Here is a 17,364-nt window from a genome sequence, read left to right as displayed (position 1 = left end):
CAGATAAATAGAGAATTCCAAGGTGCTAAAAGGTAAAAGGGTTTCTTACCCTGAGCTTGGGGTAAAAAAAGGAAACTATTCTCTCTCTCCTGAGACATTCTGCAGGAAGCCTCTCTGACTTATGCCCGCTCAAGCCCTTCTCCGCACCTTGCGAATAGGGAACATTCAACCCATCCCCTTGCCCTTGTAAACAGAAAGACCCAGGTCCCTCATACCAGGTTGGGATTCTCAGGTGCTGAAATGCCAAGCTCTCTCAGGGCATCTCTGGGCTTCAGAGCTTTGATGCTGCTCACATTTAATTTCTCGACTTTTAGGGGTGGTAACCCACTTATCTCCAAAGGACCCAGCGGCAAGTAGCTTGAACTTAGAAATGGAAGCCGTTATTATCCCCAAATCCACCACTGGTATATATTCTACTTGTTTCTTAATTTTTGGTGGTGAAAATAAATGTTATTAATTGATGTCTTTCGGGGACTTTGAAGCTTTGTGGTTGGCTGGCCAAATCTTTAATTTAGTATTCCATCCTTGTTCTATACATGTGTTATTTTGGGGAGCAAGGAGACAGGAGATTCTGCAGATTCTCAAAACTAAAGGCAAAACGTCATAATAATAAAGTGTGGCCAGAGTTATCCATTTGCTTTTTTAGATTTATGGAGTAAACAGTTCTTTACATAAGCATCTCATTTAAGTGCTTTCTGTTGGTGCTGGTCATTCGTTTTTTAATATCGGGAACACTGACATTCAGTTTGAGAGACACGGTGAAATCCTAAGAGTAATATATTCCAATTCCTCCCATTCTCCCCCCAAAAATCTAGTCGGTTTGAATGGACAGAATGATCCATTTTTCCATTTTAGGTGGGCAGATGTTTGTGAAAGATCCTATGACTGTTTGCCTCATTTATCAGGAAAACTCAGAAAGAAGGATGCTTTTAGGAGCATTTCTACTTGGAAGTCTAAGAAGACTAGTACGCAGGTTCAAGTCTTACACTTTTAACATGAGCTTGTTTAAAGAAACGTTAACAATTATAAAAGGAAATAAAACGAGTTTTAACTTCTTTCTTCCAAAAGCACAAAAGTTGCGGAGAGCAAGCTAACAGGAAATTCTTATGAGACAAAAACAACTCTTTCTTGTACTAGTCCTTGGGTAGGTACCTACCCTAGAACAGGTTCTTCTTTTCAACAGCTTCTTTGAAACGGATTTTGGTCCCAAGTCTGTTCCTACTTAGTATCTGCTCCGACCAGCCCCGCTCTCCGGGCGGCTTCCGCGGGGGGCCTGGCGGCCCGACCGGCTGTACGCATCGCGCGGCGGCGGACACAGCCTCTCCACCGTCGGCGAGAGCCCGCGGCCGGCCCTGCCCACCCGGTCGCGGCCCCTCGAGTAGCGGTCGCTGCGGCCGCCGCCGTAGGCGTCGGGCGAGGAGGCCCGGTACTCGTCGTAGCGTCCGCCTCCGCCGTAAGATGGCGGGGGCCCCCGCGCGGGCGCGGGCGCGGCGCTGCGCGAGTCCCCATAACTCTCCAAGGGGCCTCGGTAGGAGCTTCCGCCCGGATGATCCGCGTAGTCACGATCGCGGCCGTAGCCGTCTCGCTCGCCGAAGCTTCTCGACGGCCAGTCGTCGCGGGCGCTGGAGTGGCCGTAGTCGCGACAGGTGTACTCCCTGGGCGAGGGCGCGAAGTCGCGGGAGTCGCGGGCGCTCGCGTACTCTCGGCTCGAGTAGCCGTCTCTGGGCGCGTAGCCCTCCCGGGGGCCCAGGTAAGCTTCGCGGCGCAGCGGGCCCGCGTAGCCGTCTAGGCCCCGCGCGGCCGGGACCCGCCAGCGCATTCCCCCGTCGCCGCTGCGAGCGGGCCCTGACGGCGCGGCCCTCTTGGGCGGCGGCCCGGCCCTGCGCGGCGGCCCACGCTTCAAGGGCATCGGGGCCCTGGGGGGCCGCGGATCGAAATCCCCCGCGTAGCAGCCGTGGTCGGCCGGCCCGCCCCGGGAGGGGGTGCGCCGCAGGCCGCCGCCGCCCCCGCGGGCCTCGCGCAGGCCCCTCGGGCGACCGCGGCTGCTGGGCGGCGGCGGCGCGCCCCGGCGGCCGCTCTCAAACACCGGCCTGGTGGCCTGGGCCACCTTGATGACCTTACCATCCAGGGACTTGCGGTTCATGTCTCTGGCGGCGGCCTTGGCGTCGGCGGGGCTCTCAAAGGTGATGAACGCGAAGCCCCTGGACTCGCTGGTTTCGCGGTCTTTCATCAAGAGCACCTCGCTGAGGGGGCCATACTTGCCAAACGCGGCGTCGAGGGCTTTCTCATCGGTGTCGGGGTTGAGCCCGCCAATAAACAGCTTCCCAGGACGGTCGGCTTCAACCATGTCGGCCGGTCGAGCGGTCGGTGGCGGCGGACGCGAAGCGGCTGCGACTGTCGTGGCCTTCGAGCTCGACGATGGAGGGCGGCTCCTACCGGTCGGGCGGCGCGTCGCTGAGTCCCGGAAGTGCGGTCGCCGCCCCCGCCGCGCAGGCGGAGCGCTGAGCTCTGCGCCTCCGGGGTCTGGTTCCGCAGCCCGGCCGGCGCTTAGTGGCTGGGACCGGCTGGCCGTCCCGGGAGGGCAGCCCCGCCGTAGGGGAAGGGCGACGGTGTCGTGGCGTCATAGTCTTTAAACTTCTTGTTAACCTGTACCTGGCTCAAGGCCTTTAAATTCACTGTGGAAAGCCAAGTTGCAGAAGGAAATGCCGTTAAATTAAAAAAAAAAATTCCTCTTTACTCAATCAACAGAATCATAATACATTCTAACACAAGTTACCCAAACCATTTTAAAACAAGAATTAAATAATTTAAAAGTTCAAAAATGCAGTTTGTACATAAAATATATTTTTTGAACTTGGAAAAGGGCAAAAGACTGATAGTGAAGGGGTTGGTTGAAGAGGAAAAAGAGGGAGTCATCTTTGGATGCACAATTTTTCCTTTCTGCACCTTTTTCTTCAGTGTTTCAGCCTTAAAGAGCTCCTAGTTCTGTGGTAGCATCCTTTAAAATACAGGCAAAACGTGAGGGCACTTTGTGACTCGTCAAAGCGCGTGAACAGGCAAAACAGACTGAAGCCTTCATCTCTCCTTTGCAAAGAGGAGGCACGATTCAGCATTACAACATTTTGACTTCGTTCAAATTACACAATTCAAATTTGATCTTCAACGGTACTCTCTGAATGGAAGTGTGAAGAGTTTTAACTTGGTGAATGAGACTGTTAACATCCCAAAACTCTTTTTTTTATACTATATTTAATGTGTTTGCGGCTTTTTAAAAAGCAATTTTTTAAAGGCTGCTTTTAAAAGTTGAATGAATAGTCAAGAGAAGTTTATGTTTGTATGTACATATGTATATGTAGACATATGTGTTACACTGGTTTACTGCAATAGCTGTATTACATTGAAATAGAGTGGAAGCAGGCATTTTTAGGATGCTTCTGACTTAATGGGGACACTTACAGTTTTAAGATTTTTTACGCATGCATAAATAGGAGTTAAATGCATTTTTCACCTTAATCTGTTTTCTCTGATACTTAAATAGCTCAGTATTTTTCAGAGTTCTTTCTTCAAGCTTATTGTGTGTTGTTAACCATGCCGTTCTTGCCTTTTTCCGTCTTTGTCTTCTTCCACATCAAATGATTTCTCTTTACTCCTTTTTCCTCTAATACTATGGAAGTTATGCCTTCTATTTGTATTCCTTGATTACCATTATTAAGGACTATAGACATAAGAACTACTTATAGACTCTTAAATTTAGTTTAATTTTTACATTTGCATACCTCCATGTAACCATGACCCACATCAAGATCTATAACATTTCCATCACCACAAATAGTTCCCTCGTGCCCCTTTCAAAACAGTACCTTCCTCCCAGAGCAAACCACTTTTCTGAGTTGTAGCAAGCATGAATTAGTTTTGCCTGTTCCCAAACTTTATCTAAATGAATCATATAGAATGAACTCTTCTGTGACCGGTTTATTTCACTCAGTATGGTATATTTAAAGAATCATCCATGTATTGCATGAACCACTAGTCTGCCCCCTTTCTGTTTTATGGGCTTTTTTAAATTCATTGTATGATGATTTATAGTATGATGACCAGTTTATTTTTTCCATTTTCCTTATGGATATTGGGGCTTGTTGAAGGAAGGTGATTTGTTTACTCCAGTTCCCACAATGCCCGCCCCCCCATACAGTCTCCCATTCCAAAACACATCCAGAACATATTCTTCATGGCTACTGCTTTCACACAAACTACCACCACTTGAGGTATAATAAAAATATATATAAATATTTGGTCTTTGTCCCCAGTTCTTGATCCAGAGCCCCTAAACCCTTGGGTTTTCTAAGGGATACAGTGTCTTCTGTTACTCATAAAAAGCTCCTTTTGACCACAACTGGCTTGATGCTAACAAGGTGACTCCTAGTGGCATCCCCGGGTAGGTTCTGGTCGCCTGCGGAACCAACCCCATCATGAGAGGGTTAAAACTTTGAGCTCCCTTGCCTACCTTGCACACAAACAAACACAAATCTGCCAGGACACAGAGGCTGGAGAGTGAACCATGTCTGGGCATCCTCTTTCCAAAACAATTGCTAGCCTCTAGTTCCAGGGCTCCTTTCAGGTCATCTAGTTTGGGACTGTCCCAGGAGCCCCAAGGGGCCACTATAATTCAGTACTGCCTTCAGTGCAGTTTTGCCAGAGAGAAAGGAAGTGAAGAGTATTAGGGCCATGGTTGCAAAGCATACAGTCATCAGGGATTGGAGAGGGAGGCTCCATCAACTGAGCAGCTCTTGTGTCCTTAACTAATGGCACCTTACAAACTAGAGGCCTGGGCCTTTATCCCAGCCTCAAGAGTAGACCCAGAATCTTAAGAGTCAAAATCTGTCCTCACTGCGCTGCCAGAGCACTGGGTCAGGAGTCAGACCCACCCCCCCAGACACCCAAACGAGCAAGCAGACTGGAGACAACAGGCCTTGGTGTTTGCTGAATCCAGCTGTCTCACCCCAGGTTCTAATGGTGGCTCTGATCCAGATCCAAGAATTGTCAGAGAAGCAGCACTGGACCCTTGTTAAAGGTGGCAAGAAAGACTTAAGTGTAAGCCTAAACTGTATAAACTGAGCTCAACTTCAGCTTAGATAAAGCTGACAACGGTTTTTAAAGGGAGAGCAGAGAGGGGCCACAAAGGAGTGACAGAGAAAAAGTGGGAACATAAAAAGGACAATGGGGTTATGGTGAAACAGGCAATTACAGAAGTGGCAAATTCTGACAATAGTTTGGGACCATGGATGGGAGAATATACATTTTGCAGTTTGGCAGCACTGTACTTTCTTGTACACTCAGCAAAGGGACAGGGGCCACCTTTACGACATGCCCTCGTGCAGGTGGAAAGGTGGAAACCAGGCTAAAGTGTGGTCAGATCTCTTAGCACAGTGTTCAGGCAGGTCCATTGTGCCACGCACTAGTCCACGGTCTACAGAGTGACTAACTTAGGGTGGTGAATTTGGTTCTGAATGCTGCACAGTGAAGAGCATGTTTGTACTAACAGGACCTGCAGCTCACTCCAGAGCAAGCATGAATGGCTTTACATGATACGGACACACTGAGCAGGTTATTCTTGAGAAAACAGCCAGCCTCGGGGGTTGGGTATAATGTTTACCCAGAGAAGGAGTACAGTCCAGCTCCCCCTATAACTGCTGAGGGGAACACCCACATGAAGCAGCTAATACACCTGACAGGCAAGTGGTGAGGGACTGCCTTTATAATAACCATGATATTCACCCACTGAGAATGCTAGTTACCCAGGTCACAGCAGATCCTGTGGTTAGGCGCCCCGTTGCATGGATGCCCCAGGCTGCAACACAGTGTGGCAGATGAAAAGCCTTACAGAAAGTGTTGGTTGTCTCAGCTTCACCTCATGGGGCTTACAGGTGTTGATAAAATGAATTAGCTAATAATGAAATGGAGAAAGGAAGAGGGGAGAGTCAAGGGACTTGTTCCAGCAAAGTGTACATCTTCAGATGGTTATTCAGAAGTGGAATGAATAAAATGGGCATTGATGACGTTGGAACAAAGGTCTTGGTACCTAAGGTTGGGTAGACCAATGGGACCTCCTTGTAGTTCCTCAACATTAAAGAGCCTCAAGTAAGTCTGCTCTATACCTCAGAAGAATTTTTAAAGCCTGAAGGCAAAGGTTACAGTGAGAAGCCTGACCTGGATCAATTAGGGCGATAGGCAGATTCATCAAGATAAAGATAAACAAAAGGGCCTAGGGCCCTTAACTGAACACCTGCTGGGCACACAAAGTCTTATTATGAGTGGATAAAATGGTCAGGGCTGGAGAAGAGATGTTTCTGGAGTCCTAGACAAGAGAGCCATATGCAGTGTGGTATCAAAACCCATTGGTGAATCCTTAAAGAAGCTGCAATTAGATTGAGAGAAGAATATAGAAATGTAAGGGTTGACAGGATTAAAGTGGAGGCTTAGGTGAAAATTGGAATGTTTATAAACAGGCTTTACATGAGGTGACTGCGTCTCTTTGTCTTTTGCCTGAATGTATTATGTGGATAGGTATTGTGTCTTTCTGGGCAATGTTTCGTAAGTATCATAAAACACAAGGCATGTACAGCTGCCCTTCAAACAATATTAGTTAGATATGCTAAACAGGAACAAATAAGATTGCCCAATATAGTGACCACACTAGAGGGGGTGAGGACTTAATAACATAGGTAACTGCTGAACCACTGTGTTATACATTTGAAACCAACATAAGATTGTATAGCAACAATACCTCAATAAAAAAAATTTTTTTTAAGTTGCGCAAGCACACACAATATAGAATAAATCCTGGAGTGCTGGTATGGGTCGATTTTCTACACCATAGACCCATGTGGAGTGGAAACTAGGGCCTATGGCAGAAAGCCTGTGAATGCCCCCACGGTAATGACTACTGGGACTTTGACTAAAGAATTTTCATTTTAGGAGCAGTTACTAGCTTCCTATTGGATATTAATTGAAACTGCCCTAGGACTGAAGGATATAAAAAAAGAATCTCACATTACATCCACCAAGATGATTACTATCAATAACCAAACCAAAAAATAAAAAAATACCCCAGAAAATAAATGTTGACAAGGATGTGGAGAAACTAGAACACCTGTGTACTCTTGCTAGGAATGTAAAATAGTGCAGCCACTGTAGGAAATAGTACAGTGGTTCTTCAAAAAATTAAAAATAGAATTACTGTATGATCCAGCAATCCACTTGTGGGTATAAATCCAAAAGATTTGAAAGCAGGATCTCAGATATTTGTACAGCCATGTTCACAGCAACATTATTTACAATATCCAAGAAGTGGAAGCAACTCAAGTGTCCATTGACAGATGAATGGATAAGAAAAATGTAGTGAGAATGTGCAATGTAGTAATATTCAGCCTTGAAAAAGGAAATACTGACACCTGCTACAAATGGATGAACCTTGGAGACATTATGCTAAGGGAAATAAGCTAGTCACAAAAGACAAATTCTATATGATTTTCCCATTTATATGAGGTATCTAGAAGATCAAATGCATAGAAATAAAAGTAGAGAGCTGGTTGCCAGGGGCTAGAAGGGGGGAGAAATGAAGAGTTGTTGTTTAATTGGTCTAGAGTTTAAGTTTTACAAAATGAAAAAATTCCAGAAATTAGTTATAAACAAACAGTGATGTCTTGGGTGAGGTCAGAGGGCAATGCTATGAAGAGTTCCCTAATAGAATGGCAATGGTTTGTATAGGAATGTGCTATCCGAGAAATGAAGAGGCTTACTCAGTGATTCACAAGCAGGTAGACTTTCTCTCTAGGACTGCCTTTGGAGGCACAGGAGGAACTGCCAGATTCTATTCTATGGCCCTTGCCTTGGAGACAGTTTCTCAGTTGACCGGCAGAGACTTGCAGTTTATGGATGGCTGTTCTAAGGTGAATAGACAGCATCCTGTTTGGAAGGCTAACACTGTGTTTGAAGATGGTAAGAACAAATCAGCTTGCTGGGTTGAATTACATGCTGTTCTCCAGTGACTAAAGACTTGAACAATGATAAGCCCCCCAAGGTTTGAGCTTTTACTGACTCATGGGTGGTGTTCAATGGCCTGGCCATATGGTCAGGCAGAAGGGCAATAGGAAACTGGCCTAATAAAGGGCTGCCTCTATGAGGCATGGCCCTGTTGAATCACTGTGAGAACTTGAGGGATGCGTGAAGGACATGCTGATGCCCAGCAGAAGAACCAACCTGCAGTTGGATGAAAGGTGACTGGAACTGACCAGTGGATACCTGATGTGCCTGCCTGAGGAGGCCATCTGGGTACATGAAATGAGCAGGAGGACTACATAATACCAGTATGGACAGAATCTAGACATACTACTCCTCTTGCACCTCTGAAGCACAAAATGCCACTAAGAACTGTTCTGCCAACAAGTGACAGAAACTGCAGATGGCTATGTGGCAGATGCCCCGGGGGAGAGAGCTTGAACATAGCTGGCAAGTGAAACTGATGATGGTAGTCAATGGGACTCACTGAGAATAAACACTGACTCTGAAGTAGACTGCCTACCCAGCGGCAGAAGTGAGTTTTCAGAGTACTGTAAAAGAACCATAACAGAAGATACTGCACCAATTTAGATCACCAAGTCCCATTTCTTTAGACCAAGGAATATACTTCACAGCACATAATGTCCAACAAAGAGCAGAGATATCCTCCTCAGAGTACTAGTTTGACAGAGAATTGGAATGGGCAATTAAAACACTGACTTTCTAATATGGAAGATACAAGCATGAAGGACTGGCTTACATGCCTCCATGAGTGTGTGCTCACACTCAACTTGAGCAGGGCTAAGGAAGCATCCTCCCTAACTATATTCCTCTTTTTTTTCCTGATGGATCTGGGGAAGAGAGGGTGGAGGAAGATGTTGGTAAGAACTACACAGTTCTTCCCACAGGGAAGGTGATTGATGACTTTAATTTTTTCTTTCTTCCCCACATTACCTCATCTTTCTTTTCTTATCTGATGGTCACAGAACTAGAATTGTAACTACAAGTCCCAAAAGCAGGGATAATTCCTAAGCAAGAAATTGCAACTATATTTTAAAGTTTTATGTCAGAATTCCTAAGGACCTGATGGGGTGGGTTGTGACTCTACGCTCTTTGGCAAATTTAGGATTAATGGCAAATGCAGCTATATTGCCAACTAGTAAAAGCAGCCCACTAGTTCTGCACCTGTGTAACCCTACTCTAAATGAATTGGAGTGACTGAGGGGGAGGAACTCACTAGACTAGTATTGTCTGCAATCCAGAGCAGCACAGTGGGTGAACCTGATGTCCCTTCCACAAGTGGAAAAGTTTGGGTAGAAATGAAGAGGACGGTAAAGGAATGAATACATGGGTTATATAATGAGGGAAACCCAATATTACATTAACACTTTTTAAGAGGCTAAAAGCAAGAGATGGTAATATCTCTTAGCTCAATTACACCAGATTCCTGAAAGAGTGAAACTGTACAGTGCTGAGGTCACTCCTGTTTGTTGTGATTCTAAGTACCTGAAGTTAGCGCAGACCCCACAGCTTAATGCTCAGTCCTAACAGAACTGCCTTCACTTCAGATGCCAGCTGCAAATGGGATTCCCAGGCCACCCGAATTTTTGCCAGGCCAGTAACAATGAAGAGGTTCATATACATGGTCATTGTAAGTTTTAACACTTACGGTCTGGGCCACTCATTTTGAAACATTTTTAAGTAATAATTATAATACCTGAAACTGCAGAAAGACACTAAATAGATGACCATTTTGTGTGTTTATAATTGTTCCCCATGTGCCCATGAAAAACTCATACTGTTTTACACTCCTTTTACAACTTTTACTGGCAGCAAAGTTGTAGATCTGATTCATGAAGATGTGAATACTGGTGAACAAAGAAGGGTACACCAAAGACAGGAGGGGAGCAGGAACAAGGTGCGTCCCTGTGGAGTCTCTCACTGTCTACACTGGCACCAATATCCTCCAAGACAGTAACTGGGCCAGGAAGCCCTAGATGGGCAATTGGGGGACAGAGAAGCTCCAAGATGAAGAAAAGAAATGTATCTTCCACCAGAAAATGGATATGATGTTTCAAAAAAGATAAACAAGAATCACCCTTCTCCCTCTAAAAAAAAAAATCTCTGTAAAGGGCTATGGCCACAAAAGGAAAAGTTGGAGAACTCAAGGAACTGCCTTAAAGCAGCTCCTCAGGGAACGAATCCCTAAGTCAACTGAATGACATTCCCATCCTTCCTAATAAGAAGCTCAGGGGAATTTCTCTGGAAGTAGCACTGGTGCCTGTGGTCCAGGACTCTGAACCTCTTCCCAGTATCTTCAGGGACTGGGTTCTGGTCCAACCATCCAGACGTACAGAGCGATCTCAGGGTTCTCAGCCCCTTGACAGTCAGGAGGGAACTTCCCAGTCAGTCTGCAGGTGGGGCGCCTCTCTTATTTTTAATGTTGTAAAATACATTTAACATAAAATTTATCTTAATAATTTTTAGGTATACAGTTTAATAGTTGTGATATTGTGATTTATTATAAATACATATTTTGGTCTTTGTCCACTGTTCTTGGCTCACAGCTCCTAAAACCCAGGCAATTTCCTGAGCAACACGAGCAGGTCTCAGTATTTGCTGTTTTGCCCTGAGTTCTGGAAGGAGCTCCAGAGCCATCAACGTGAAATGAGTCCTGTTATTCATAACTAAGCTCTTTCAACCACACCTGAGTTTGGGTTAATGAGATGACTTTTGGAAAACACCTAAGGATGGAGGTGGTTGCCAGGGAAACCAACATGGGATTAGAGGATTGGAATTTCCAACCCCACCCACCCCAACTTCCCAGGACACAAGAGGACCTGGAGATTGAGTTCAATCACCAACAGCTAATGATTTAATCAATCATGCATGTGTAATGAGGCCTCCATAAAAACCCGAAAGCACTACTTCTGAGAGCTTCCAGTTTGGTGAACATGTGGAGGTACCCGCAGAGTGGCACCCTTGCTGAGGGAGAGTATAGAAGTGCCATGCCCTTTCCCCATTCCTTGTCCTAACTAAGCATGTCTTCAATCTGGCTGTTCCTGAGTTACATCATTTTAAAACAAATGGTAGCCTGATTAGGAAAATATTTTCCTTAATTCTGTGAGCTGCCCTAACGAATTAACTGAACTTAAGGAGGGGACAGTAGGGATCTCTGATTTATAGCTCGTGAATCAGAATCAGAGATAACAACATGGACTTGTGATTGGTGTCCAAAGTAGGAGGGAAGGGGGGCAGTCTTGTAGGACACAGTTTTTAACATGTGGAATCTGATGGCATCTCCAGGTATATAGTGTCAGAACTGAGCTAACTTTAGGACACCTGCTGGTGCTGAAGAACTGTCTGACGTGTGTAAAACCACATACACATTGGTGACCAGAAGTGTCATTAATAGTGTATTCACAGTATGGTGTGTAACATAAAAGAAAACAGGTGTTTCTCTTTCCAGTAGTGCAAAGTACAATCACATTCTGGAACCAATTTCCATAACTCTTCTTACCTTGAAAAACTGAAATACCCATTAAACAACACGTCACCTCCAGCCCCTGACCATCACCATTTTCCTTTTTGTCTCCAGGAATCTACCAGTACTCCTTCATTTATTCAAATCTTAATACAAAACAAAACACTCTTCATTTAATTCACACAGACTGGATGTTATTTCAGTGAGTAACAGTTGTCCACTTTCGGTGAATCCATTTCTGCCCATCACAGATGGGGCCCTCACTTTATTATGAAAGGAGAAAATTGCTGAAGTCGTCAAAATCTGGAATCTGAAGGAAATGGAGCGCTGTCCAGGGTCCTGCTCTCGGGTTACGGAGACCAGGGTTGGCCTCGCCTCCTTTCCAAGCCCGTCCTTCTCGGAGACCAGGCGGGACCTGGCTCAGACACCCAAGCTCCGGAAGCTGACGGCGGAGTCCACCGGCACCGGGCCGGCGGCCGAATTACCCACCCCGAGGCCGAACTACCTGCCCCGAGGCTTCTGCACCCCGGCTATCTGAAAGCTCGGCCTGGGCGAGTCACCTCCCTACCTACTGTGGGCTGGAAATATGATAGTGAGTTAAAGAGACATGGTCCCCGTCGTCCTTGAACTAACACCACGCAGGAGACAGGAGGATAAGGAAATCTTTGTGATAGTAATGGAAATAAAACACCTGTGCTTTGTTAGGAAGAGGGCTGGGAGTGGCAGCGGTGTTTAAAAGAGGAGGAGTGCTCACCCCTCTGAGGAGGTGATATTTAAGCTGCAGTCTAAAGGATGGTCCCGCCAGCTCTGAAGAATGAAAGCAGAGTGGCCAGAGAGAATCGCTTATGCAAAAGACCAAAAGACCAGTGGTGAAAACTTAGAACATTCAAGGAATTAAGAAGAAAGCATTATGTGTTGTTTAAATGAAAGGGGAAGAGACGGAAAGCTGAAACCAAATTATGCAGCTTTTTGAGTAAGGAGAATTCAGTCCAGCTCTAACATTCACTTATTCACTCAACAAACACTTATTGAGCACCATCTGTATAGGAGGCACTGTACTTGGTATTGAAGACTCTGAGGTGAAGACAAATAGGAAAGGGGGATATTTAATACAACAACTAGTTGCATCTGAAGGATGAAAATATAACAACATGTGAGTCCACAGTCTTTTCATTTCCCCCTGTTGTTGTATAGGAACCTGTTTTCACCCTTTATTCTAAAAGAAGTTTATTTGCTGGGAGAGGATCCAAGGTAATCCAAAAATAAAGGAATGAAGAGCAAGGATGGAAGGGAAAAAATACAGAGGGAACAATATGTACAGAGGAGAACAGAAAAAATAAGATGAACACTGTATTCTGTATCAAAGTAATATGGATTGTCAGTGGTTTACATTGTGTTCATGGGTCAAGACTAAATGTAGGTGAGGTTAAATGTAAGCATTAGAGGTGGAAGGAGGGGGAGAAGAAACTTGAATATAGGTTTCTGCTTTTAAAGAAAGCTCCCTTGAAAGTGGTGGGGAGGATAGAGTAGAATGCAATTAAAGAAGCCAGGAAATCAGACAGGAAATATCACCTACAGCAAGCTGTAGTAAGGAGACCGGGAGAAGAAACCTTTTGAATACAATTTTCCCTTAGAATTTTCTCTTTCAATCTAAAGAAATATACAGTTCTTTATAAAAAGACAATAGAAGCTATATGTGTTTTTCCCCACACTACCAATTAGTTCTCTTTGGACACTGGGTATCCCACAAATTTACTCAATTCTGACACTATCTACCTACAGATAGCATCAGATCCTACAGGTTAAGGGCTCGGTCTCACATGACTGCCCCCACATCAGATAACAATCCCAAGTCCATGCTGTTAACCTGTGTTTCTGACTGGCTGTATATATAAATCAGAGGTTTTCATGACTGCCTCCTTGGGTTGGATTACTTTGCTAGAGCAGCTCACAGAATTTAGGACACTAGTTTACCTACTAGATTACTGGCCAATTACAAATGATATTAAAGGATGTGAACGAATAGCAAGATGAAAAGGTACACAGGACAAGGTCCTAAAGAGCTGGAGCTTCTGTCCCCACGGAGATTGGGAGCCTGGCAGGTGAATATGTTCTGGTTCACCATCCTGAAAGCTCTCCAAATTCCCTCTTGGGTTTTTATGGAGGTTCTAGCACATAGGTATAATTGACTGCATCACTGGCCACTGATAATTAATTCAACTTGCAGCACCCCACCCTTCCTCCAGGTCAGAGCAGTAACAAAGTTCCACCCCTCAAATTGGTTGATTCCCCTGGCAACTGGCCCCACATCCTTAGTGGAGTTCCAAAATGTTACCTCATTAGCATAAATTCATTTGTGATTGAAAGGGACTTGTTAGGAATAACAACACACACATTTCACCTTTATGGCTGTGAAGCAATTTCAGGAACTCAGGACAAAAGAACAAATATTATAGTAAAAGATGCTCCCATCCCTCTTAGGAAATTCCAAGGGTTTTGGGAGATGTAAGCAAGGAACTTGGACCAAGACTGAAATATATATTAATTGTAAATAACAGTATCACAATAGGATATAGACAGTTGTCTTGCCTTCTCCACCCTCCTCCTCCAACCTGAAGTTCATTTTGTTCCCAGGCTAAGAATCATGGTCTTAATTAAGAATGCAGTTTCCCAGTCTCAGAAAGACATATGCACCCCTATGTTTATCATAGCACTATTTACAATAGCCAAGAAATGCAACCTAAGTGTCCATCAGTAGATGAATGGATGAAGAGGATGTGGTACATATACACAATGGAGTATTATTCAGCCATAAGAAGAAAACACGTCCTACCATTTGCAACAACATGGATGGAGCTAGAGGGTATTATGCTCAGTGAAATAAGCCAGGTGGAGAAAGACAAGTACCAAATGATTTCACTCATCTGTGGAGTATAACAACAAAGAAAAAACTGAAGGAACAAAAGAGCAGCAGACTCACAGAACCCAAGAATGGACTAACAGTTGCCAAAGGGAAAAGAACTAGGGTGTGTGGGTGGGAAGGGAGGGAGAAGGGGAATAAGGGGCATTACTGTTAGCACACATAATGTAGCCGGGGGTAGCACAGGGAAGGCAGTATAGCACAGAAAAGACAAGTAGTAACTCTATAGAATTTTACTATGCCAATGTACAGTGACTGTAATGGGGTATGTGGTGGGGGACTTGATAATGGGGGGAATCTAGTAACTACAATGTTGCTCATGTAATTGTATATTAATGATGCCAAAATAAAAAAAATAGAAAAACAAAAACAACAACAAGAAAAAAGCAAGTTGATTGTGAACATCTCCCAATTTTGCATTCAATGCATGTTGCTGGGAGTAGGGTTACCAGATTTAGCAAGTAAAAATACAGGACAACTATAAAAAAAAAGAATCATGGTGTTAGTGAAACAAGTAATATTTTTTAACCTCCATTTTATAAATAACTCAATTGTATGAAAATACTAAAGATCTGCCAACATTACAGAGCTCATAACTGGTGGTAACAGGATTAAATCACAAATCTTTTGATCCCAGGATCACTTGATGTGTGGAAAACCACTTGATAACAGTAGCAACCCTAGGCTTTGACAACAAAAACCTTTGGAGGCTAAGTTGTCAGAGTTGGCAATTAGTAAGATATGAGCGGCAGAAAGGAAGAGGGAGGTGGAAGCTGGTAAGGTTTCTAGGTGGGTTTGCACCCACTCTTTGCCTGAAAGGAGAAGAGCCAGGAAATTCCCAACGCTGTCACGTGCACAGAGGACATGGCTGCTTGTCTGGGAATGGCCTTGGCCCATTCACATGATCCTTAGATTCCCCAGCCCCTGGGGAGTTTTCTACAGGCTTTTCTGATGAGAGCATGCGCAGAGCCAGAGTAGTTATAATCTGTGCCTGTCAATCAACCAGCCCCGCCTTAACCCGCCCTTCACACTTTCCTATAAAACATCAGACACACAGCCCTCATCCTGACCTCTCAGGCTGCCCACCCTCTCCAGAGTGTTCTTTCTCCTTGTTAAATAAAACTCCTACTCTTGGTGTTTTGCTTTGTATTCCTTGTCCATGGGCACCGGAGGAGGGGTGAGAAAGACCCTTCCTTGGAACAAAATAACCAGACCAGAGTTGAGACTCACTGTTTTAAGAGGTGAGCATTAAGAAAAATTACTCCAAAGTTTAAAATAGGTAAACAGATTACTGGTGTCCTTTTACTGCAGTGCTAGGCATTCTCTAGCAGGCTGGGGATTATCTGATTTTCTAGGGGTTTGAATCTTCATAGTAAATAAGGAGGTCATTAGACTGAGGTGGTTCTAATACCGTAATAGCCTACTTAAGCAAACCAAAACATTTGCCTATAAATGCATCAAGGTCCAGAATTCAAAACCTAAGGACAGGAGATTCACAACCACGGATGAGTATAAATTATCTTGTAGAAACCTGATAGCAATGCAAATAATTCTTGTCAGCCAGCAGTTGATAGCCAACAAAGAGTCAGGGAACTACTAAAAGACAAACTGAGGCATAATAAAATTTTTCAGAGTATTTGAGTATAAATTTATTTGAATCATGCACTTCCAAACCAGAAGAGGTAAGAAGTGCTCCAGGGAAAAGGCTTGGGGAAGGACTTTTAGAGAACAAGGAAAGGTGAAGTAAGGAAATTATTTGATTAGTTAGAGTTTAAGCTTTGTAACCTTATTTGGAAAGGTCTAGTTGGCTGATTGGTTTTCCTTAGGTTTTGAATTCTGGACCTTGATGCATTTATAGGCAAATTTTTTGGTTTGCTTATGTAGGCCACTATGGTATGAGAACCACTCAGTCTAATGCCCTCCTTACTTACTTTAAAGACCCCAATGTTTGGAAACATACAAACATACTTCTATAGGTCTGTGTGACATAAAATATTTCAGTGTTCATCTGAAACTATTTGGACATGAATGCTAATGAAAATACTCCACATTCAAGCAGGGGAATTAAGGTGAAATGTAAACAGAGGGAAATTTATAGCTTTAATGCTTATAAAAGAGAGAAAGCTGGAAATCAGGAAGAATCTAACTTAATTAGCTTACTAACAAATTCAAAGATAACTGAATTTACAATATAAATAATTTAATAATTCATTTATAAAAAAGAAAACAGATAAGTTGTAAAGGATAGACAAGCTATAGTTTGTTTCAACTACCCTATTTGATTCTGTGACTGTTGTCTCTGAAGGATAAGATGTTCACTGCACCCCAAGGCTACCAGGTGAAAGGAAAGCCCTTCTCTTGATGCACCCTTTCTCTTCTGAGTCTGTTGACAATACAAAGCTAGCTTTCCTTAGCCAGCACTGCCAACACTGAAAATCAGCCTCAGTAATAACCCCTATCTAGGTAACATAAGTGCCAGGTCAGCCATACCACTATCCTGTGTAGATATCAGATCCACTAACACTACTTGTAAATTTTCATATTTGCCATCTGCTCCCTTCTTGCTGCCATGGTTCACTCTTATCTTCGATCTTCTCACATAGATTAAGGAGCTATTACACCAGCTAAGGGGCAGGGAGAAAAAATTGGGAGTTTGTGGTAGACAAAAGGAAGCCCACTGGTTCTTTGACACTGCTTCCACCAAGAAGTGACTGCCCTTGAATCTGGGCTGGCCTGGACTGTTTTGACCAATGGAATAAGACAGAAGTGACTTTATGCCAGTCCTGGGCCTAGCTTTTAAAAGAACTGGCAGCTTCCATCCATAAACCCCCACTGAGGAATTTCATCTTCCCTCTTGGAGAGACCATCTAGGGAGGCCTAAGACTACAGGGAGGAGGTGCCC

At 44.2% G+C, this 17,364-nt stretch overlaps 1 protein-coding gene across 3 annotated transcripts in view; it reads right to left on the bottom strand.

Annotated features, from left to right (window-relative positions):
• The window catches only part of LOC140844379 (RNA-binding motif protein, X-linked-like-2), a 182,190-nt gene extending 177,930 nt beyond the window's left edge, over positions 1 to 4,260 (bottom strand). For all 3 annotated transcript variants that reach the window (XM_073216092.1, XM_073216091.1, XM_073216093.1), the window contains exon 1: positions 1,157 to 4,260. In XM_073216092.1, the coding sequence (XP_073072193.1) occupies positions 1,223 to 2,347 (1,125 nt within the window). In that variant the 5' untranslated portion in view covers positions 2,348 to 4,260 and the 3' untranslated portion in view covers positions 1,157 to 1,222. The remainder of the gene's footprint in view (positions 1 to 1,156) is intronic.
• Positions 4,261 to 17,364: the final 13,104 nt, after the last annotated feature.

Source organism: Manis javanica, chromosome 11 (genome assembly GCF_040802235.1).
Source record: "Manis javanica isolate MJ-LG chromosome 11, MJ_LKY, whole genome shotgun sequence".
Classification (NCBI taxonomy): domain Eukaryota; kingdom Metazoa; phylum Chordata; class Mammalia; order Pholidota; family Manidae; genus Manis; species Manis javanica.
The sequence above is the reverse complement of the archived record's forward strand: the minus strand, read 5'-3'. Positions and strand labels throughout refer to the sequence as shown.